At 41.7% G+C, this 23,525-nt stretch overlaps 1 protein-coding gene across 1 annotated transcript in view; it reads left to right on the top strand.

Annotated features, from left to right (window-relative positions):
- Positions 1–15,566, top strand: part of LOC135552809 (transcription factor SOX-6-like) — a 140,921-nt gene extending 125,355 nt beyond the window's left edge. The window contains exon 10 of the mRNA XM_064984678.1: positions 15,366–15,566. Coding sequence (XP_064840750.1) covers positions 15,366–15,566 — 201 coding nt within the window. The remainder of the gene's footprint in view (positions 1–15,365) is intronic.
- Positions 15,567–23,525: the final 7,959 nt, after the last annotated feature.

Here is a 23,525-nt window from a genome sequence, read left to right as displayed (position 1 = left end):
TTTCAGGAGAAAAAGAAAGAAAGAAAGAAAGAAAGGAAATTAAAATATGTACATTTATCTTTCTCATAGTAGCAGCCATACAGCCATCCTCTCTGTAAAGGAAGAGAAGCAGCAGCATTTTCACAGGGTAACATGTTCTCTCTGTAAAGGAAGAGAAGCAGCAGCATTTTCACAGGGTAACATGTTCTCTCTGTAAAGGAAGAGAAGCAGCAGCAGCATTTTCTGTAAAGGAAGGGTAACATGTTCTCTCTGTAAAGGAAGAGAAGCAGCAGCATTTTCACAGGGTAACATGTTCTCTCTGTAAAGGAAAAGGAAGAGAAGCAGCAGCATTTTCACAGGGTAACATGTTCTCTCTGTAAAGGAAGAGAAGCAGCAGCATTTTCACAGGGTAACATGTTCTCTCTGTAAAGGAAGAGAAGCAGCAGCATTTTCACAGGGTAACAAGGAAGAGAAGCAGCAGCATTTTCACAGGGTAACATGTTCTCTCTGTAAAGGAAGAGAAGCATGCTGTAAAGGAAGAGAAGCAGCATTTTCACAGTTCACAGGGTAACATGTTCTCTCTGTAAAGGAAGAGAAGCAGCAGCATTTTCAGGGTAACAGGTTCTCTCTGTAACATTTTCACAGGGTAACATGTTCTCTCTGTAAAGGAAGAGAAGCAGCAGCATTTTCACAGGGTAACATGTTCTCTCTGTAAAGGAAGAGAAGCAGCAGCATTTTCACAGGGTAACATGTTCTCTCTGTAAAGGAAGAGAAGCAGCAGCATTTTCACAGGGTAACATGTTCTCTCTGTAAAGGAAGAGAAGCAGCATTTTCACAGCATTTTCACAGGTAACATGTTCTCTCTGTAGCAGCATTTTCACAGGGTAACATGTTCTCTCTGTAAAGGAAGAGAAAGCAGCATTTTCACAGGGTAACATGCAGCAGCATTTTCACAGGGTAACATGTTCTCTCTGTAAAGGAAGAGAAGCAGCAGCATTTTCACAGGCTAACATGTTCTCTCTGCTGGCCCTTCTGTATGTTTGAGGAGCTCTTCACATTTGTTTTGGATAATGGCCTGACACGAATATCTGTATTCATTTTGTCTGGTCCATGCTATTACCTACAGTACATTCTCTCTGCCCGGTGCGCTGGCCACCTCAATTCATATATTCTATTATACAGGTACTGTACAGTAACCTGTATAGTCTGTTTCAGGAGACTTTCAATGTGTCTTCACTTTGTAAATATGTTATTTGTGTGCTATTGTCATATGAATAAATAAGAAATAACAAAGAAATAATAATGATAATAAAGAAATAACATTTGATTATTAACAACAAATAAACAATTTAAAGAACAATTTGGAAAGGATTTTTGATTGAAAACTATGTCTCATTTCTCTCCATGCACTATACTCCCATTCATCGTGTTGATTCATTGATGATGATGAGGAGGATATCACTCGTCATAGCTCCGCTCAGACCAGTCTGGTAACGTATGCCCACCCATACATCAGCAGAGCACAATGTGTCAAAAGGCAAGATTGTGATACATTTGTCATTAATGATTCATTAATGCCCTCTTTATTAATTCATAATCATTTGCGGAGTTTGGTCTTAATTGCTTGGTATGATTTCGACTTGGATCACAGCCAGCCATCAATTAACTCAACAGCTATTATAATATGACACAGTGCAAACGGTTTGATCAGAAAAACTAAAGGAAACGAGTGAATGAAGTCTGTAAATCAGGCCTATTCCCTATATAGTGCACTACTTTCCCCAGGGCCCATAGGGAAAAGGGTGCACTACACAGGTAAAGGGGAGCCATTTCGGCGGCAGACCTTATTTCAGTGGTGAAGAGAGGCTTGTTCATATTTATTTGTAACTGGAGAGAAAAGGAGGAGGGATCTGACAGGAGGACTGAATGACATCAGCCTGGGTGTAAAGACTAGAGACCAGCTCTTTATCAGAGTGACAACACCTCCACTACATACCACTGTCTGCTCTGCAACACTGCCCTGTGTTTTTTATTTTTTATTTTTTTACCTTTATTTAACTAGGCAAGTCAGTTAAGAACAAATTCTTATTTTCAATGACGGCCTAGGAACAGTGGGTTAACTGCCTGTTCAGGGGCAGAACGACAGACTTGTACCTTGACAGCTCGGGGGTTCGAACGTGCAACCTTCCGGTTACTAGTCCAACGCCCTAACCACTAGGCTACCCTGCTGTGTGTGTGTGTGTGTGTGTGTGTGTGTGTGTGTGTGTGTGTGTGTGTGTGTGTGTGTGTGTGTGTGTGTGTGTGTGTGTGTGTGTGTGTGTGTGTGTGTGTGTGTGTGTGTGTGTGTGTGTGTGTGTGTGTGTGTGTGTGTGTTTGAGCCTGTGTGTGTGGTTGAGCCTGTGTGTGTGTGTGTGTCTGTATTTGAGCCTGTGTGTGTTTGAGCCAGTGTGTGTTTGAGCCAGTGTGTGTTTGAGCCTGTGTGTGTGTTTGAGCCTGTGTGTGTGTTTGAGCCAGTGTGTGTGTTTGAGCCTGTGTGTCTGTGGGTGTTTGAGCCTGTGTGTGTGTTTGAGCCTGTGTGTGTGTTTGAACCTGTGTATGTGTTTGAGCCTGTGTGTCTGTGTGTGTGTGTGAGCCCCTCTCCTCTCCACCTGTTGGGTCTGGGTGCTCCTGGGATGTGTGTTTCCTGCTGGCAGAACTAAACCAGGCGTAACGGCACTATCAATGTTTAAGAGACACTGACATGCTTTATTCATTCCTCCTTTACTCGCTGCATTGTCTCTGACATACATATGTTATCATTATAACTGCCCTGAATAAATCATACTGAGAAATAGTCTTCTTTCACAAGATGAATTAAACAGAGGCTTTTTGGGGGGGGGGGGGCACGTTAGTCACAATCCTTTCAACAATCCAGTCTTACAGGATTTGTTATAACAATCAGAGACAGCCTTCAGAGACAGAGCTGTTGAATGTAATGTGCTGTGTAGTTCACTACAGTCTCAATTCAAACACTCTCTTTGGACTCACTCTGGATACCATAATGTTTCAATTTAGAGCACATACTGGGACTGTCCCAAGCCGTTGCATTTCTCAGGAGCTGAATTATCTGCTAGAAGCTTTTAAAACACCACAATACAGAGATAATAGTCTGGATGAAACAACATGTTCTCTGGTTATGTATGCCTTTCTGACTCCATTTAGTGTGTGTAGTGAAGGTTGGGTGTAGCTGAGTTGCCCAGGACTAAAGCCCTGGAGGCCCCAGAGTAGTAGAAACACATATTGCTGCTGTTTGGCAGCTACACACAGTGGGAGTGTGATGGCGGAGTTGTTACAGCTTTGTGAGAATGCATTCCATTAGCACTAACACACTGATGGGTCCAGTTAGCGTGTCAGAATCCAGCAGGGATCCACACACACTGTGACACACACACACCACACACTTATCTTTAATTAAAGCGACGTCGCTGCCTTAACGAGGCGGATGTCACAAGCATTTTCTTTCGTCGCTCTCTCGATTTTTTCACTTGCCTTTCTGAAAACGTGCATTGACTGATTGCCAATCCAGCTTCACTTTACTCCTATTACACTGTCTTAATTGTTGCCTCTCAATGCGTAGTGCTCCTCGTATAGAGACTATCTACTGGTGTGAAACATTGCATAGTCTCAGCTGTACTATACTGACTGTTGCGGAACAAATATTAGTAATGATGAAAAGGAATTTGTGGGAATTTCTGTAGCCTCGTTTTTTCTCTTTCTAAACATGTAACTGGAGTGTAGGCTGCGTGGTACGGCAGTATTAAGATGTATACAGGACTAATTACTGATTAGTACCACAGCATTGAGCAGCCCAGTCATTCAGCAGCCCTCCCTGTAATCTTATCAGTGTTTAATAAATGTCACTGCATCACATCCCTCCTCCCTTGCTCCCATTCCCGAGCACAGCTACCCTGCCCCGTTAGCTTTAGGACGCGCACCCGCCCGCTCACTTACTGGAGAGGGGGAGAAGAAAGAGACAAGTTGTACGTGCGCACTCCCCGCTCTTTAAAGTGAGCTGCTTTGAACACATCACTTAAATGTAATTTAGTGTTTTATTTGAGATTTATTCAGAATTAAGCATAGCCTAATAAACAAAGCATGCTTTCCCTGTACGTTCCAATAAAGCGAGCGCATTTCACGGTGCCTGACAACTCCGACTTCAAAAAGGCCAACGTGGGGTGATGAATGAATGCAAGGATAAGGAAGGTAGAGCATAACGATTAGCATGATACTCTGCTTATCTCTGTCTACTATAGATGTGCCTACGTCTAATATGCATAGCAGACAGCAGCAGTATCCCATCACCTAGGCTAATTAACTCCTTCCCTTTAAACAACAAAGTGGCGTCTACTTCAAACTGTTCTGTCATATCGAACGGAAATAAATACCTTATGAGTATTTATAATGAAAAGGGATTTTGAAGGTAACGATTGTCATTGTTAATATCTCCACATTTGGAAAATCCTGGTTACTGGTTACCAGTATGGAAATGTCTGGGGTGGTAGTTCAGGGATTGGTTTGGGTGGTAGGCCTAAATGTTGTGGTAAACACAGTGATATGGAAATGTCTGGGGTGGTAGTTCAGGGATTGGTTTGGGTGGTAGGCCTAAATGTTGTGGTAAACACAGTGATATGGAAATGTCTGGGGTGGTAGTTCAGGGATTGGTTTGGGTGGTAGGCCTAAATGTTGTGTTAAACACAGTGATATGGAAATGTCTGGGGTGGTAGTTCAGGGATTGGTTTGTGTGGTAGCAGGGATTGGTTTGTGTAGTAGGCCTAAATGTTGTGTTAAATACAGTGATATGGTGTGATACACATAGGTATTGGTGTTGTAATGGAAATCTTTACATTTTGTGGTCAGAGAGTACACTGAGTATACAAAACATTAAGAACACCAGCTCTTTACATGGCATAGACTGACCAGGTGAGTCCAGGTGAAAGCTATGATCCCTTATTGATGTCACTTGCTAAATCCACTTAATATTTGGTACACTCAGTGTGTGTTTTATATACAGCATGCTGTAGCCATACACTGATTAAAACAAATGCAGAAAAACAATGGGAATGTTGAAACGATTGGAGGGACAGTGGAGTACAGGAGTATAGCATACCACCTCCAGGACACAGAGGGAAACTGCACAGCACTATGTTTCTCACTAGGTTTCTCTGTCCTCTTTCGGATATTGTCTGGGTTTGGTTTACGACAAAACCGGGTTTGGTTTATGACATTTTTTCTGACTAATGTGATATGACCAGTGTGTATCAATACAAATTAGAGGTAGCAGCCTCAAAGTCATAACGCTGAACCCACAAGGAAACATACTGTGCATACTGTACACACAAACAATCACATATACTGTCTTATGGAGTACAAAGTCACTAACATGTACAAACCCCCTGTCCCCACCCCTATGACACCCCCCCCCCCCCCCACACACACACACACACACACAAACAATCACATATACTGTCTTATGGAGTACAAAGTCACTAACATGTACAAACCCCCTGTCCCCACCCCTATGACCCCCCCCCACACACACACACACACACACACAAACAATCACATATACTGTCTTATGGAGTACAAAGTCACTAACATGTACAAACCCCCTGTCCCCACCCCTATGACCCCCCCCCCCCCCCACACACACACACACAAACAATCACATATACTGTCTTATGGAGTACAAAGTCACTAACATGTACAAACCCCCTGTCCCCACCCCTATGACCCCACAAACCACATATACTGTCTTATGGAGTACAAACACACACACACACACACACACACACACAGGTGGGGCTGGTTTGTCTTTGTCTTGAGGTTCCAGTCCAGTCTCAACCAGCAGCAGGTAAAGTTTCTGCAAATGATGGCCTGAGGGCAGTCTTTGCTGCTCAGTGTTCAATGCTGTTTGAAGCCCTCTGACTGAAATGTATATATTCCCAGGATCACTCATTGAGTTCGTTTTTTTCCATTAACCCGTTGATACTACCTGCATTGCACAGGCATTTACATGAAACATTGATTCTCCCAGACATTTTCTATATGTTAGAATTGGAGAAGTGCTCTGCATTGTCACCATACTGAGTGACTAACCCTTCTAATATTTCATCATTGAACGGTTTTCATCATTGAACGGGTACTTTGTTCAGTTCTCCCTTCACTATTGATATTTTTATAGAAATAATTTAATGTTTGATTTAATTGTGATGACAATATCAGTGCATTCGTAAATAGATGGGTGCTGTTTAGTTGCCAGGAATTAATAATTATGGTCCTATTTCTAAAGTTTCTGGCCTAGCTAAAATATTAGAAGATCTTTGTTATCTTTGAAATGTATTGTAAATGTACATCAGTCGGGTTTTAGACCAGGTCATAGAACTAGCTCTGCTGCATTCCTAGTTATGAATGATGTGGTTAACTGTTTGGATAAAAGGCAACATTGTGCTGCCCTCTACACTGACCTGTCAAAGGCTTTTGATACTCTTGATCACTCACTACTAATTCCGAGTCTTTTCCTTAATTGGCCTAGACCAGGCTGCATGTAAATGGTTAAAAATGACTTGACAGATAGAATTCAATGTTTATCTACTGATGGTGTTAAATCAGGTTTCCTGGATATTACGAAAGGTGTCCCACAGGGGTCCATTCTGGGTCCTGTACTTTTACTGTTTACTTAAACAATGTTGACTTGTCTGTAAAAATGTTTAACCTGTATGCCAGATACTGTTGTGTATGCTATTGGCCCCACGATTGACCAGGCTCTATCTGAACAACAGTTTGCCTTAATTTTATTCCAGAAAAACCTATTGACCTGAAATTAGTACTGAATGCAGGTAAAACTAAGCACATGTTGTTCTCTAGAGCACATACAAATAACTCTTGGGATTTGAGCATACTGTATGTACTTTGGATGGTGTCCATATAGATCATGACCCTGCTTACAAATATAGAGACATCTGGATAGATGAAAAGCTATCTTATTGATGAGTTAGTTAAGAAGCTGAGAATAAAAATGGTATTCTTCTATAGAAATAGCTAGGTCCTGGGTCTCGCTAAAAATGAGTTAGTCAACGTTCCTATCAGTCCTCGGCTTTGGTGACAGCATTTATATGAACGCAGCTGCCACTTCATTAAAGCCTTTTGATTCAGTTTTATCATAACGCTTTATTTCAGGTGACAATTTTTGTACTCGTCCCTTCAGTCTCTACCAGAAAGAATGTTGGCCCTCTTTGATGTCACGTACAGTACTTTCGGAAAGTATTCAGACCCCCTGACTTTTTTCACATTTTGTTATGTTTGTTGCCTTATTCTAAAATGGATTAAATCGTTTTTTTCCTCTCATCAATCTACACACAATAACTAATAATGACAAAGCAAAAACATTATTTTTTAAACTTTTGTATTCAGACCCTTTACTCTGTACTTTGTTGAAGCACCTTTGGCAGCGATTACAGCCTTAAGTCTTCTTGGGTATGACACTACATTACAAGCTTGACACACCTGTATTTGGGGAGTTTCTCCCATTCTTCTCTGCAGATCCTCTCAAGCTCTGTCAGGTTGGATGGGGAGTGTCGCTGCACAGCTATTTTCATTTCTCTCCAGAGATGTTCGATCGGGTTCAAGTCTGGGCTCTGGCTGGGCCATTCAACAACATTCAGAGGCGTGTCCCAAAGCCACTCCTTTGCTTTTTTGGCTGTGTGCTTAGGGCAATTGTCCTGTTGAAAGCTGAACCTTTGGCCCAGTCTGAGGTCCTGAGCGCTCTGGAGCAGGTTTTCATCAAGGAGCTCTCTGTACTTCGCTCTGTTCATCTTTCCCTCAATGCTGACTAGTCTCCCAGTCCCTGCTGCTGAAAAACATCCCCCTAGCATGATGCTGCCATAACCAGGCTTCACCTTAGGGATGATGCCGGGTTTCCTCCAGACGTGACACTTGGTATTCAGGCTAAAGATTAGAATCTTCGTTTCATCAGACCAGAGAATCTTGTTTCTCATAGTCTGAGAGTCCTTTAGCTGCCTTTTCAAATCAAATCAAATGTTATTGGTCACATGCACGCTTTTAGCAGATGTTATTGTGGGTGTAGCGAATTGCTTGTGTTTCTAGCTCTGACCATGCAGCAATATCTAATAAGTAATATCTAACAATTTCACAACATATACTCAATACATATAAATCTAGCAAAGGAATGGAATTAAGAATATTAAAACAAATGGATGAGCAATGTCAGAGCGGCATAGACTAAGATACAGTAAAATATAATATAATACAGTATATACATATGAGATGAGTAATGCAATATATGTAAACATTATTAACCAACCAGGAAGTGGGAAATCTGAGGTTTGTAGTTTTTCAAAGCTTGGCCTACCGAATAAACTGTGTCTATTGAGTCAAGTTGCACTTCCTACGGCTTTCACTAGATGTCAACCATCTTTAGAAACTTGAATGAGGATTCTGCTATAAAGGAGGGGCTCATGAGACCTGTTTGAGTCAGTGGTCTGGCAGAGTGTCTCAAGCTTGTGACACGCGCTCCCGACAGAGTTAGCTCTCGTTCCAATGCTTTTCCTCAGGCATAGGAATTCTCCGGTTGGAACATTATTGATGTTTCAAGTTAAAAACATCCTAAAGATTGATTCCTTACATCGTTTGACTTGTTTCTACGACCTCGAGTTTTTGTCTGAACGAAGTGCTTGCGCCTCATGAAGATGGATTACTGGGTTGAACACGCTAACAACAAGTGGCTATTTGGACATAAATGATGGACTTTATGGAACTTTATGGAACAAATCAGTCATTTATTGTCGAACTGCTATTCCTGGGAGTGCCTTCCGATGAAGATCATCAAAGGTAAGTGAATATTTATAGTGTTATTTCTATCTTATTTTGACTCCAAAATGGCGGATATTTCTCTGACTGGATTGGGCTCTGAGCGCCATTCACAGATTATGCTTTTTCTGTAAAGTTTAAAAAAAATCTGACACAGCGGTTGCATGAACTTCTTCGGGGATAGGGGGCAGCATTTTCACTTTTGGATGAATAGCATGCCCAAATTCAACTGCCTGCTACTCATCCCCAGAATATAAGATATGCATATTATTAGTTTTGGATAGAAAACACTCGGAAGATTCTAAAACTGTTTGAATCTTGTCTGTGAGTATGACAGAACTTGTAGCAGGCAAAACCCAGAGGACAAACCATTCAGATTTTGTTTTTTTGGAGGTCACTGTCTTCAATAGGATTTTATTGGGTAACCAGATTTCTAAGGGACTTGCTTGCAGTTTGGATGTCACCAGTCTTTAGAAATTGGTTGAGGTTTTTCCTTTGTGTAATGAAGACGTACAGCCATCTTGAATGAGAGTCACTTGAAGTGGACTGAATGAGAGAGGCGCGTGACTAGAAAAGTAGTCTCAGTTTGTTTTCTTTTTGTATTGAACACAGATCATCCCATCTTCAATTTTATTGATTATTTACATTTAAAAATACCTAAAGTTGTATTACAAAAGTAGTTTGAAATGTTTTGGCAAAGTTTACAGGTAACTTTTGAGATATTTTGTAGTGACGTTGGTCAAGTTGGAACCAATGTTTTTCTGGATCAAATACACCAAATAAATGAACATTTTGGATATATATGGTAGTCGCACAGGGCGGGGTTCAGACACAGGGCCTCGAGCTAAATGATGAGCTTGTGGGTACTATGGTGTTGAATGTTTTTACCTTTATTTTACTAGGCAAGTCAGTTAAGAACAAATTCTTATTTTCAATGACGGCCTAGGAACAGTGGGTTAACTGCCTGTTCAGGGGCAGAACGACAGATTTTGTACCTTGTCAGCTTGGGGATTTGAACTTGCAAACTTTTGGTTAATAGTCCAATGCTCTAACCACTAGGCTACACTGCTGCCCCAATGCTGAGCTATAGTCAATGAACAGCATTCTTACATAGGTATTCTTGTGCAGTGTGATGGCGATTGCATCGTCTGTGGATCTATTGGGGTGGTGAGTAAATTGAAGTGGGTCTAGGGTGACAGGTAAGGTAGAGGTGATGTGATCCTTGACTAGTCTCTCTGTCACTTCATGATGACAGAAGTGAGTGCTACGGGGCGATAGTCATTTTGTTCAGTTGCCTTTGCTTTCTTGGATACAGGAACAATGGTGGCCATCTTGGAGCATGTGGGGACAGCAGACTGGGATAGGGAGAGATTGAATATGTTGAGATGACAGTGTTGTTAAGAAAAGGCTAAGCTTGAGAGCAGGTGCATTATTTTCATTTTATTTGCGATATTCAGAAATCGTTATGGTGCGTTATGCTAATGAGCCTGAGGCTTTATTCACGATCCCGGATCCGGGATGGGGAGTATCAAGAGGTTTAATCATGAAACATACACCCCTGCCCTTCTTCTCCCCGGAGAGATATTTATTCCTTTCTGCGCAATGAACTGAAAACCCAACTGGCTGGACGGACTCAGACAGTATATCCGAGAGAGTATGTTACAATCCCTGATGTCTTTCTGGAAATAAATCCTCGCATTGAGCTCATCAACTTTATTATCCAGAGACTGAACATTAGCGAGCAATATACTCGGAAGCGGTGGGTGGTGTGCGTGCCTCCTAAGTGGAACTAGAAGACCACTCCGAGTACCTCTCCTCTGCCGACGGTTTTTTGGGTCGGCCTCCAGAATCAGTTCAATTGCCCTGCATTCAATGCTGCAGGCATTTTTTGGTACCCTTCCCGAGATCTGTGCCTCAACACAATCCTGTTTCTGTGCTCTACGTACAATTCCTTTGACCTCATGGCTTGGTTTGTGTCCTGATATGCACAGTCAACTGTGGAACCTTGTGTGTGCCTTTCCAAATCATGTCCAATTAATTGAATTTACCACAGGTGGACTCCAATCAAGTTGTAGAAACATCTCAAGGACAATCAATGGAAACAGGATGCACCTGGGCTCAATTTCGAGTCTCATAGCAAAGGGTCTGAATTCTTGTGTAAATAAGGTATTTATGTTTTTTATGTTCAATACATTCTAAATAAATTTAAAAAAACTGTTTTTCGCCTCTTTGTCATTATGGGGTATTGTATGTAGATTGATGAGGGAAATAATTAATTGAATACCCTTTAGAATAAGGCTGTAATGTAACAAAATGTGGAAAAAGTCACGGGGTCTGAATACTTCCCGAATGCACTGTAGATTGATACATTGCTATGTTTTCATTTCTAAAGCCCACTGTACCTAACATGATTATTAAACTTTAGACATACAAGTTACCACACCTGGTCTCAGGGATGGCTACCTCTGGAAGTTCCTTTGGTCTCTACACAGTAAATCAGCTTTTAGTTTTTTTGTACCTTATGTGTTTGTTTTTTATGACTGCATTTGTTTTTTATGACTGTGTTTTTTTTTTTTTTTTATGGCTGTGTTTGTTTTTTATGACTGTGTTTGTTTGATTTTTATGACTGTGTTTGTTTTTTATGACTGTGTTTTTTTGTTTTTTATGACTGTGTTTGTTTTTTATGACTGTGTTTTTTTTATGACTGTGTTTGTTTTTTATGACTGTTTCTTTCTTTCTGCTTGCATTTTGTATTTATATTTTGATGTATGTATTTTCTGTAATTTATGTTATTACGTTTACTTACTGAAAAATATCATATATATTTTTATGGACTCTATATAGTATAGTTATACTGTTAATGCATTATTAGCTTTTTCTTTTTTGCTGTACCAATACTGTAAGTATACACGTGTGTCTCCCTATGTGTTTTTCTTGTGTGTATTTATGTAATATATGTCTGTGGTTGTGTGTTTGAAGCAATAGTATGTTACACCAGTCTGTGTGTGTACGTGTGCCAGTGTGTTTGTGTGAGCGTCTGTCTGTGTGTCTTTCTGCCTGCCTGTGTGTGTGTCTAGGGTAGAGAGTGGGGGGTCGAGGGAGGAAGGCTGATGATCTCAGGCTCATTTCTCCCTCTAAGTGTACAGGATCTGCTTGGCATGCTCTGTGTCTCCCCTCTCGCTGCTATAGGCTCTGCTGGCTATAGCTTGTGGCGCTCCCAGTGGAGCAGGCTCTTTCCACTAACAAAATGCAAAATACAAAATTAATAAAAACACCCTTTGAAACTGACAAACATGCCTCAGGCAAATATCGGCCCGCCGGCTGCTTAAAATTTAATCAGTATTTTTATTTATTTATTTAATTTCCACGGCCATGCTCATCATTTTAATAACACACTGCAGAGACTGTCTGTGTATAAAGTTTCCCTCTGTCAAGAATGACATGTTTAATGGGTCCTGTCAGTTCATGGATTCTCACTCCCCGGGGGACTGCTAGCTAATAAAATAAGCATGTTTGTTTTATCTCTTAACCTTAGTCCTTGCCCTTTTCTAAGATATGTTTGCTCTTTGGTCCTCTCCTCTGCCTAATGAATGCCTCCCTGTACATGATCATATCAGAAGACACAGTACACTTGCAATGCTATACTCAGACATGCCCAAAATCAATATTACAGCCTTGTTAGAATTGTCTTACATTGTGTTTTAGTGTGTATTCAGGATGAACAGGAGTGACTAAAATGGTAGGATTGTTGACAGTGTAAAGCAAACAGAGTGTAGCTCAATCCCCAGATCTCTGCCAAACTGCTGTAATATTCATGCTCTCATTCATAATTTAATTATATTAACACGACTTGCAGTGTTGGCCATGACAGTCAAACTCTCATCTGGGTGTCAATCACAACTAGAACACTATCCTAAAGCCAGGAATGGTGCAACAAGGACAGAAATACAGCATCAGGAAATGTTTGGTTGATGTGCCCCCCCCCCCCCCCCAAATCAGCAAGATCATGAGTGAATGGAATAACGTAATAGTACTTTCAAGTATTTCCATGTCCAGTCACATCACCAAATGATACGGTACATGAGAACACATGAGTACACTTCAGAATCTGAACTGCAGGTCTCTTTAACAATAAAATCACTAATGATTATATGTGAAGCAGCCTTTTTATGTTTTGGCTTCATTTAAATAAAAATAGATCTTCTGAAACAACCAATATATATTTTTTTATTATTTCCTCTTTTGTACTGTGCATTACACGTAAACCGCCCTGCCTCTTGTCCTTACACATAAGTGCATCTCTCTTTGAGATAAATTCTGCATGGCAGGTTTTTCTCCTCCGTGTAAAAAGCTTCCAGTTTTGTGCTACTTCCTCCTCTTCAAAAGTAACTTTCTTAGTTATTAATTGAGATGATGATAGTCAATGCTTTCAGCGGAAAAGTAGCCCAAGACAGGACATACTTGAACTTCTGAAGCGTAAATATTAATGATCAATATATTATGCATATTATTCTTTAAATACCACATCAAATGTGCTTTTTGTGAGTAAATCTTAATTTTGCATATGCTTTTAAGTAATATACATTAAATAATAATTGCCATTAAATTGATGGCAGAGGCAGCTTTGGTTCTGTCAATCAAACTGCCGCAAACCCACTACCATTTCTGTCTCTCATCACTTCTGGCTGTCTGGGCGTCATTGTTCGCTCAGAATCAGCAGTTCCTCTCTGGCACTTTAACTCTGATACACAGTCAGAGCAGGTTAGAGACGTCATCCAAAGTAATGTAGCCTATATTCCAAGAAAAAGTTAACTGCAATTTTCAAGCAATGCAATATTAAGGGTATGGACCGATAAAAATAGACATTTTCTGCACTGGTGATACTTGAGAGTTACAGTTTGTCTCTATGACTCAATATGGACAAGAACCCAAGCTGTGTTTCTGTGGCTTTCTTACTCTCCTCTCCTTAATCCAATAGCCTCCTGGTTCAGGTTGACATGCAGGGCCTCAGAACAATGTTGTGTGCATCCAGACCATTCAGAGCAAAGAGAGACACTTACTGAATTGAGCAGGTTTATAATCAAACAGTATAAAACACGGCCCTGTGGCCCTCTGGGAGGAGTAGCACAATGACAGACACACAGAATGGTAAATGATAGCCAGGAGATACCACAACACAGCAACGATCATGTTTCCTGTGTTTGCCAAAGCCCCTGTTCACCCATGGAGGCTCAAAGCCTCCCAAACAGCCTGCTAATCCACGCTAACGTCTCTTAACGGGAGGGGAACACCCGCTCCCCACTCCGCACCCCTCCTGTAGCTCAGCCGTGGAAGTCTTTAAGGGGAGGATGGCTTTGATGTGAGCAATTTCTAAGACTAATTATACAAACAGGATAATAACAATGAAGAGTGTGAGCTGTCTGTGTGTTTACCCTCCCTCTGTTTACATCAGCGGCAGCTCCTTGAGCCGCACACACACACACACACACACACACACACACACACACACACACACACACACACACACACACACACACACACACACACACACACACACACACACACACACACACACACACACACACACACACAGCTAATTCTCAGTTGTTTCTTTCTGCAAATCATAACAACAACAAACAACAATAAAGCCTGACATCAAGGAGAGAAATCATTATGCGTAGTTAAAAACTCCTAAAAGGCATAATGTCTCTGTTCTGACTTCCTCCTTACTGGCTTCTTCCTGGATTTAGTGGATAGGGATGTTGGAGTTCTGCATAGCTGCAGGACAATGCTAGTATTCTCATGCCAACACTGCCCCGTGGGTAATAGATCTGGTTGTTTTCATGTTGATACTGTATGTGTGCATTCATATGCTCTGTGGTTCATCACCTAAATTGGCTCTAATGTTATTATTTCCTCTCCAAGGTGAAGGTGGTTAGTTGATTGTACTGTGACTCAGGTCAGATCTGTTGGAAGTTCTTCTTTCCCTTTTAAATGTCTCGATTGAAAGGTCTGAGATAACAAGCTCTTTTTCTCTCTGACGTTTGTTTGAATTCTTGTAAAGAATACAAAACCTCAGATGTACTTTGAAAAGTCAGGACAACGGTAGTAAATATTTTATTTGAAACATTGCTTTTTTGTCCAACTGACTAGGAATGGATGGCATGTATCCACCTTTCATTCAGTGGCTAGCTATTCAACGTCTATTTCGCTGCATGCATTAGCAGCACATTCATTTTGGAATCACAGCCCTCTTCTGATCCAAATAATGAGCCTTTAATTATTGACAGCAGATTAATTTTTAACAAAGGTGCTGGAGTTTCACTTGGTTGGCCTTATATGGAGAAGTATTAGGGAAGACATGCAGTGTCCATGACCCAGATCCCCCCTCCTCCCACTGAACACTGGCTCAGGTCTCCTCTCAGCTCTCCTCTCAGCTCTCCTCCCAGCTCTCTTCTCAGATCTCTTCTCAGCTCTCTTCTCAGCTCTCCTCTCAGCTCTCCTCTCATCTCTCCTCTCAGCCCTCGTCCCAGCTCTCCTCTCAGCCCTCGTCCCAGCTCTCCTCTCAGCTCTCCTCCCAGCTCTCCTCCCAGCTCTCCTCTCAGATCTCCTCTCAGCTCTCCTCCCAGCTCTCCTCCCAGCTCTCCTCTCAGATCTCCTCTCAGCTCTTCTCTCAGCTCTCCTCTCAGCTCCCCCAGAGTGCCCGTATCATGCCAGGGTAAAAGTACAGATGCACAGGGGCATATTTGGATGTCCACGCCAATTTTTAGAAATTTTGTTGTTTACGCCTATTCCATTAAAATCACACAATTCTGTCATCAAAGTTAACTTTTGAAACTGAAAACCATGTGTAGCCTCAACCAATGACACACCCAGTCCCAATATCAGCTACATTTGTGTGATTTGCCCAGTTCATGTACAGTGCCATACCCTATCGTGCTTCACTTACAAAATTGAAAAAATGAAGTGATGTGGGATGAAACCAAGTGAAGCTGACGGGTCCCAGATGGGTCAGATACAGTTCTGTCTTTATTTTCTATACAGAACTACACATAATTGGTATCATTGGCTGTTTGTAGTTGAGCAAACTGAGATGTGACGGACTGCCTTTGCCAGGCATTCTAGGATCCCACTTGGAGGCCAGATGAAGATCAAACAGCCTAAAGAACTGCAGGAAAACTCTATACCCAGAGAAAGCTATACCCAGAGAGAGATAGAAAGAAAGACTACAGCCCCCAGAGGGTCTGCCACTCATCTGTGTCTGTCCCCCTCTTCCTTCAGTCCTTTCCCCTCCCTGAAGACGAGTGGTCCTTAAGATCTCATCTGTTGTGAAATGCTAAAAGGCCCTAAGATACCAGGATGACAGGCCGTGAGAAAAGCAGCATTAGAAGACAACACTGGTTTCTCTTCTTGTTTTCTGATCTATAGAAGACATCTCCAGTCACGAGAGAGGCCGGAAGGGGAATTAATGAAGTTTGAGAAGTTGCAGTTTGGAAAGTTTATACATACCTGTGTTTAGTGTGTCCCCACTTGCTCCTCCTAAGACAAACAAGGACATCTGATGTCTATATGTGCAAACTATTTCCTAAAGTGACTCACACTCACATGTACTGTAAGCCCCAGTTCAGGTCAATCTCCATTAGTCTTGTCTTTTTAAAGGCTCATTGTTTGGATGGAGCTGTCTTGAGCCTATGATGATAGCCAACCCACCATGACGAGGACATTCCGCTGTAGTGGTACTGTATATCTTCCATTCTAGACCCTGCACTGGAAGTGACCCACACCAGCTAACATCTTAATTAAATCTTTAGGATCCTGTTAAACCCCTTCATTGAGCGGGAGAAATATGGGTTTGTTCTGAAGTCAGGAAGTTTGCTGCATTCCCTCTGCAGAGCCACACATACAACATATTGTATCCATTTTTAGGGTCTTTTGTTGTGTCTGTTTATGCCATAAATACTCATCATTACTGTAGTTGTTTGGGCTCTGGGTCTAAACCCCCACCAGCTCTGCTCTGGGTAGGATGGTTAATGCATCCCAATCCTCTCAGGCCTCACAGCCCCCTGCAATGCCTCTGACAGCTGAGAAATGTCATTACAGACCATAATGAAGAATGAAATCAGTTACACCATCACAGCCACACATTCCCAACATTTAATTTGCACAACTGAAGGTCAGCCTGAATGTTTTTCAGACGATGTTTGTGATCCTGGTGTACAGTATTTGGTTATAAATTCAATCTCTGGGATGATTCTGCATGAACAATCTATAGTTATCAAAGAAAATGCTCCCCTTCCAAAAAGGAAAGGGCGTACAATGTTTCATAAACTCATGTGTGTAATGTATGAATGATGTGTCTCTTTACCAACAAGCAGGGAATTGACAAAGGAAACTGATAAGTCATTCAGATTGAAATGAGGTGTGGTGAAAAATCTGTTTTATTATCCTCTGCCATACTGTCGCACAATGTACAATTAGTCCTCATACATCACAATGCTCCCGGTAAGACAGAGCACAAATGTTGCTCCAATTTGCGGATCATTTAGTCTTTTCACACGCGTTTCGCCTTTGATAAAACAGCAGGAATCAAAGCTGGAGGAAGATGAAAACAGAGAGAAAAAAGTTTATTGCGCTGTGATTTTTATTTGAATTGTAAGTGATCATTCTGCCTTTTAGTTACAGCTGTCAGCCCTCATTAATGTGCATTATAAATTGCATCAAAGTGCATAAGGCTGCGTGTGATTAATTTATACAGCAGCACTTCATATAGGAGGAAGATGTGCAGGTGTAGCAGGAAGCCTCCTAGCTGCTTAGAGAAGCCTAATGGTTTAGGTTGGGTGGCACTCAGGCTCCTTAACATTCCGTATGCTGTGTGTCAGAGCTCTGGCATGTGACAGTCACACAAGCCCTATCTCCATATCTCTCTCAAGACCTGGAGAGAATTATACGCTCATATGCATCCACTAACATGCTGACCAACATAATTCACAAAATCATTTTTCCTTCCTCAATGAGAATCAGTCATGGCCTGATTAGAGTCAATGAGTGATTACCATTTTTAACCTCATGTCATTTCCAATCAACATCTGTAACCAAGGAAAAGTTGGTGTATTAATCTTGATTCTGGTCTGTTAGTTTTCAGACCTGCCCACCCTGAAAAATATATATAGTTTACTATAGAATACTATAGTACTTACTAGATAATTATATAGTATTCTGTAGTAAACAGTAGTAAACTGTAGTATACTGTAGAATGCTATAATACACTTTGTAGTATCCCTCAATCATGTGTAGTATATCTATTTAATTTTGTAGGTCTGGTATTTTTTTTACCCTGTCCTCATTCCCCCATCTATTTACACTGTAGACCTAATGGCCGTTTTTAACAGTGGTTTAATTTCTTCATTTGTTGTGAAACAGAAAGAAAACAAAAGTTGTGTTTTAATTGGCTCTGTACAGCACTAATGGCTGGGGGGGGGGGTTTGTACAGGGGAGGGCTTACACGTTAGCCTATTTGGATGCTCATTATCAAACATTATACTCCTCTGTATCTTACCTTACCATTCTGCTGTATGGACACAACTCTGAATCATGCACATCAGCTGCTCTCAAATGACTGCTCAATGTCTTGGTGAGGTGTATGTTGGTGAAAGCTGATGTCTGCTGCCTCTCTTGATGCACAACAATACAGACATGTTTCAATACAGACACTAATGTATACTAATTAAAAGGAGCCAGCGAAGAGCCTCATGAATTGTTATCAGTAGTTGCATTTTTCGACATGAACACTATCCATCGGCAGACTAATGCTCTGGTCCTTTTCATTATATTTCAATAAAAAAAGATATAAATACACATTTTTTAAATTTGGGATGATGGCTTATAGAACTTTATTTTCAATTGAACAGAGACTGAAAATATCAATGTTCACTCATTTTGCACTCCTAATGGCCTTGTGTACCCATAGGAGCAGATCAATATAATTCAACCATATTGTGTATATAAAGTATTAAGCTGTAGTTTGGGCATCTCAGCGTGATAGATGTGAAGGTCTCCCTGTGTTGTCCTCTGATTAAACCCTGTCTCTTCTATCTCTCCTATTCAGCAACACCAACTCCTCTGAGGCCTCTCAGAAAGCAGGAGGGATTCAAACGAACATGTCAAAAACCCTTTCAACAAAGACCAGGGTTCACCATCTCGTGTCTGGGTTAGTTTGGGCCCTGTTCCAGCCTGTTTAAAACAGAGGGGCATTGTTGCTTCCCATTTATCTGGAACAGAATAAGCAGCAACCCCCTTCCCTTTACCTCCCAGTCCCTGCACACCCAGATCATTCTTGTTACATTAAAGGAGAACCTGTGAATGTGCTCTCAGAAGCCTAAAGAGTGAGATGTTTTCGGCTAACATCAAGCCGCTAATGATTTTAATGAGAGCTCCTTCTAGATTCATATTTTTTTCATAGAGTACATCACACAGTAAAACAAAATCAATAAGTAACATTAATTAGAGGCCTTTTAGAGGCCTTCTGCTGCGTTTTCTTCTCTTTTTCCCTCGGCCTTGCCAGATGAGCGGCGCTGTGCTGTATTTAAACCAAATTATTTGACATTTAGATGCAAGAGGAGCTGAGGAAAGCAGGACCAAACACAGGGACAGTTTTTGACAGGTCTTTGTCACACAGGAGAGAAGAAAGGGACTGGCTGTGAGATGCTACTTTGAAGCGCCGGAAATTTGTAATGAAAAATTTAAGCGACAAGAGAGAAGAGGAGGGAGGGGTTTAGGAGGCAAGCGTAGCCATTCATTTGGCTCTGCATACATTAGTGGGTGTAATTCAAAGGTTTTGCTATGTGTTTTTGTAATTTTGGCTCTAATAAATATCTTAGAGAATTGCTTTGATATTCCAAGATTGTCTGTGTGGTGGGTGGGCATCCATGAAGAGAGAAGGGGGGATAATCAGCTGCCTCCTGGCACTAATGAGAAGGTCATTGCTCTCTAATTATCACAGGCAGCTAGGCCTCAGCCCTTCAAAGGGCCACAGGAACACACCCGCGCACAGACAATGCTCTCTCTCTGAGGGCACGTGCACATGCATGCATCCACATACACTGATTCTACTTAGATGTATTTTATTTAACCTTTATTTTAACAGGGAGCCATAGAAAATGTATAATTGCATTGTACTGGATAATGTTTCTCATCAACTATTGCCTTTCACATCATTGATGTCTGCTTGACGGGTTTAGCATTTTGTCTTCACTCATATTTTGATTAAAGTTGTTTTCATCTGTCTCTTACTTCACTCCTTGCTTCAGAAAAAAATCTATCCATAGCATGTTTTTAAAGTATTAGTATACCTCTGAAATACAAAATACTTGTGAAGTTTTGCCTATCACAGCCATTAAACTATGTAAATGTTTAAAAGTCATGATTGGCCTCATGGTGAAATCCCTGAGCAGTTTCCTTCCTCTCCGGCAACCAAGTTAGGAAGGAAGCCTGCATAGTTGCAGTGACTCGGTGTATTGATACACCATCAAAAGTGTAGTTAGCTTCACCATGCAAGGGAAATTCAATGACTTTTTGTATTTTTATCTGTCTACTAAAAGGTGCACTTCTTAGCGAGGCAATGGAAAACCTCCCTGGTTTTTGTGGTTGAATCTATGTTTGAAATTCACTGCTCAACTGAGGGATTTAAAAAAATATATTTAACCTTTATTTAACCAGGTAGGCTACTTGAGAACAATTTCTCATTTGCAACTGCGACCTGGCCAAGATAAAGCAAAGCAGTTCGACACATATAACAACACAGAGTTACACATGTAATAAACAAACATACAGTCAATAATACAGTAGAAAAAGTCTATATACAGTGTATGCAAATGAGGTAAGATACGGGAGGTAAGGCAATAAATAGGCCATGGTGGCGAAATAATTACAATATAGCAATTAAACACTGGAATGGTAGATGTGCAAAAGATGGATGTGCAAGTAGAGATACTGTGGTGCAAAAGGACAACAGGCCCTCTGATTTGACACACTGAACTCTATCAGAGAAGTAGTTGTTGAACCAGGCGAAGCAGTCATTTGAGAAACCAAGGCTGTTGAGTCTGCCGATAAGAATGTGGTGATTGACAGAGTCGAAAACCTTGGCCAGGTCAATGAATATGGCTGCACAGTATTGTCTCTTATCGATGGCGGTTATGATATTCTTTAGGACCTTGAGCGTGGCTGAGGTGCACCCATGATCAGCTCTGAAACCAGATTGCATAGCGGAGAAGGTACGGTGGGATTCGAAATGGTCGGTAATCTGTTTGTTAACTTGGCTTTCAAAGACCTTGGAAAGCAGGGTAGGATAGATGTAGGTCTGTAGCAGTTTGGGTTTGGAGTGTGACCCCCTTTGAAGAGGTGGAAGACTGAGGCAGCTTTCCAATCTTTGGGAATCTCAGATGATACGAAAGAGAGGTTGAAAAGGCTAGTAATAGCGATTGCAACAATTTCAACAGATAATTTTAGAAAAAGAGGATCCAGATTGTCTAGCCCGGCTGATTTGTTGGGGTCCAGATTTTGCAACTCTTTCAGAACATACGCTATCTGGATTTGGGTGAAGGAGAAATGGGGGAGGCTTGGGTGAGTTGCTATGGGGGGTGCAGGGCTGTTGACCGGGGTAGGGGTAGCCAGGTGGAAAGCATGGCCAGCCGTAGAAAAATGCTTATTGAAATTCTCAATTATAGTGGATTTATCGCTGGTGACATTGTTTCCTAGCCTCAGTGCAGTGGGCAGCTGGGAGGAGGTGATCTTATTCTCCATGGACTTTAGAGTGTCCCAGAACTTTTTTGAGTTTGTGCTACAGGATACAAACTTCTGTTTGAAAAAATTAGACTTAGCTTTCCTAACTGCCTGTGTATATTAGTTCCTAACTTCCCTGAAAAGTTGCATATCACGGGGGCTATTCGATGCTAATGCAGTACGCCACAGGATGTTTTTGTGCTGGTCAAGGGCAGTCAGGTCTGGAGTGAACCAAGGGCTACATATGTTCCTGGTTCTACATTTTTTGAATGGGGCATGCTTATTTATTTAAATACCAGACATCCTCTCCTGATGGAATGAGGTCAATATCCTTCCAGGATATCCGGGCCAGATTGATTAGAAATGCCTGCTTGCTGAAGTGCTTTAGGGAGCGTTTGACAGTGATGAGGGGTGGTCATTTGACCGCAGAACCATTACGGATGCAGGCAATGAGATGTTGGTTGAAGACAGCAGAGGTGTATTTGGAGGGCAAGTTGGTTAGGATGATATCTATGTGGGCGCCCATGTTTACGGATTTGAGGTTGTACCTGGTAGGTTCATTGATAATGTGTGTGAGATTGAGGGCATCAAGCTTAGATTGTAGGATGTGTTAAGTCCCAGTTTAGGTCACCAAGCAACACAAGCTCTGAAGATAGATAATTGTATGTGTGCTGTATAGAGATGAGGTAGTCATTCAAAAATCATGTTAAACACTAGTAATGCACACAGAATGTTAGTGGATTTGGCTATTTCAGCCACACCCATTCCTGACAGGTCTATAAAATCGAGCACACAGCCATGCAATCTCCATAGACAATTATTGGCAGTAGAATGGCCCTACGGAAGAGCTCATTGACTTTCAATGTGGCACGGTCATAGGACGCCACCATTACAACAAGTCAGTTTGTCAAATTTCTGCCCTGCTAGAGTTGCCTCGGTCCACTGTAATCACTGTTATTGTGAAGTGGAAATTTCTAGGAGCAACAACGGCGAAGTAGTAGGCCACACAATCCCACAGAACGGGACCGCCGAGTGCTGAAGCGCGTTGCACGTAAAAACCGAGTTCCAAACTGCCTCTGGAAGCAATGGTAGCAAAACAACTGTTAGTAGGGAGCTTCATGAAATGGGTTTCCATGGCCGAGCAGCCTGACACGCCATGCGCTATGCCAAGCGTTGGCTGGAGTGTTGTAAGGCTTGCCTCCATTGGACTCTGGAGCAGCAGTGATAAATCACGCTTCACCACCTGGCAATCCAACTGACTAATCTGGGTTTGGTGGATGCCAGGAGAATGCTACCTGCCCCAATAGATAGTGCCAAATGTAAAGTTTGGTGGAGGAGGAATAATGGTCTGGGGCTGATTTTCATGTTTCGGGTTAGGCCCCTTAGCTCCAGTGAAGGGAAATCATAATGCTACAAACAAATCAAATCAAATGTCTTTATAAAGCCCTTTTTACATCAGCTGATGTCACAAAGAGCTGTACAGAAAACCCCAAACAGCAAGCAATGCAGTTGTAGAAGCACGGTGGCTAAGAAAAACTCCCTAGAAAGGCCGGAACCTGGGAAGAAACCTAGAGAGGAACCAGGCTATTGGGGTGGCCAGTCCTCTTCTGGCTGTGCCGGGTGGAGATCATAACAGAACATGGCCAAGATGTTCAAATGTTCATAGATGACGTGCAGGGTCAAATAATAATAACCACAGTGGTTGTAGAGGGTGCAACCTCAGGAGTAAATGTCAGTTGGCTTTTCATAGCCGATCATTCAGAGTATCTCTACCACTGTTGCTGTCTCTAGAGAGTTGAAAACAGCAGGTCTGGGACACGGTGGCACGTCCGGTGAACAGGTCAGGGTTCCTTAGCCGCAGGCAGAACAGTTGAAACTGGAGCAGCAGCACGACCAGGTGGACT

Source organism: Oncorhynchus masou, chromosome 2 (genome assembly GCF_036934945.1).
Source record: "Oncorhynchus masou masou isolate Uvic2021 chromosome 2, UVic_Omas_1.1, whole genome shotgun sequence".
NCBI lineage: Eukaryota > Metazoa > Chordata > Actinopteri > Salmoniformes > Salmonidae > Oncorhynchus > Oncorhynchus masou.
Note: the sequence above shows the minus strand (reverse complement) of the source record. Positions and strands in the feature narration are given on the sequence as shown.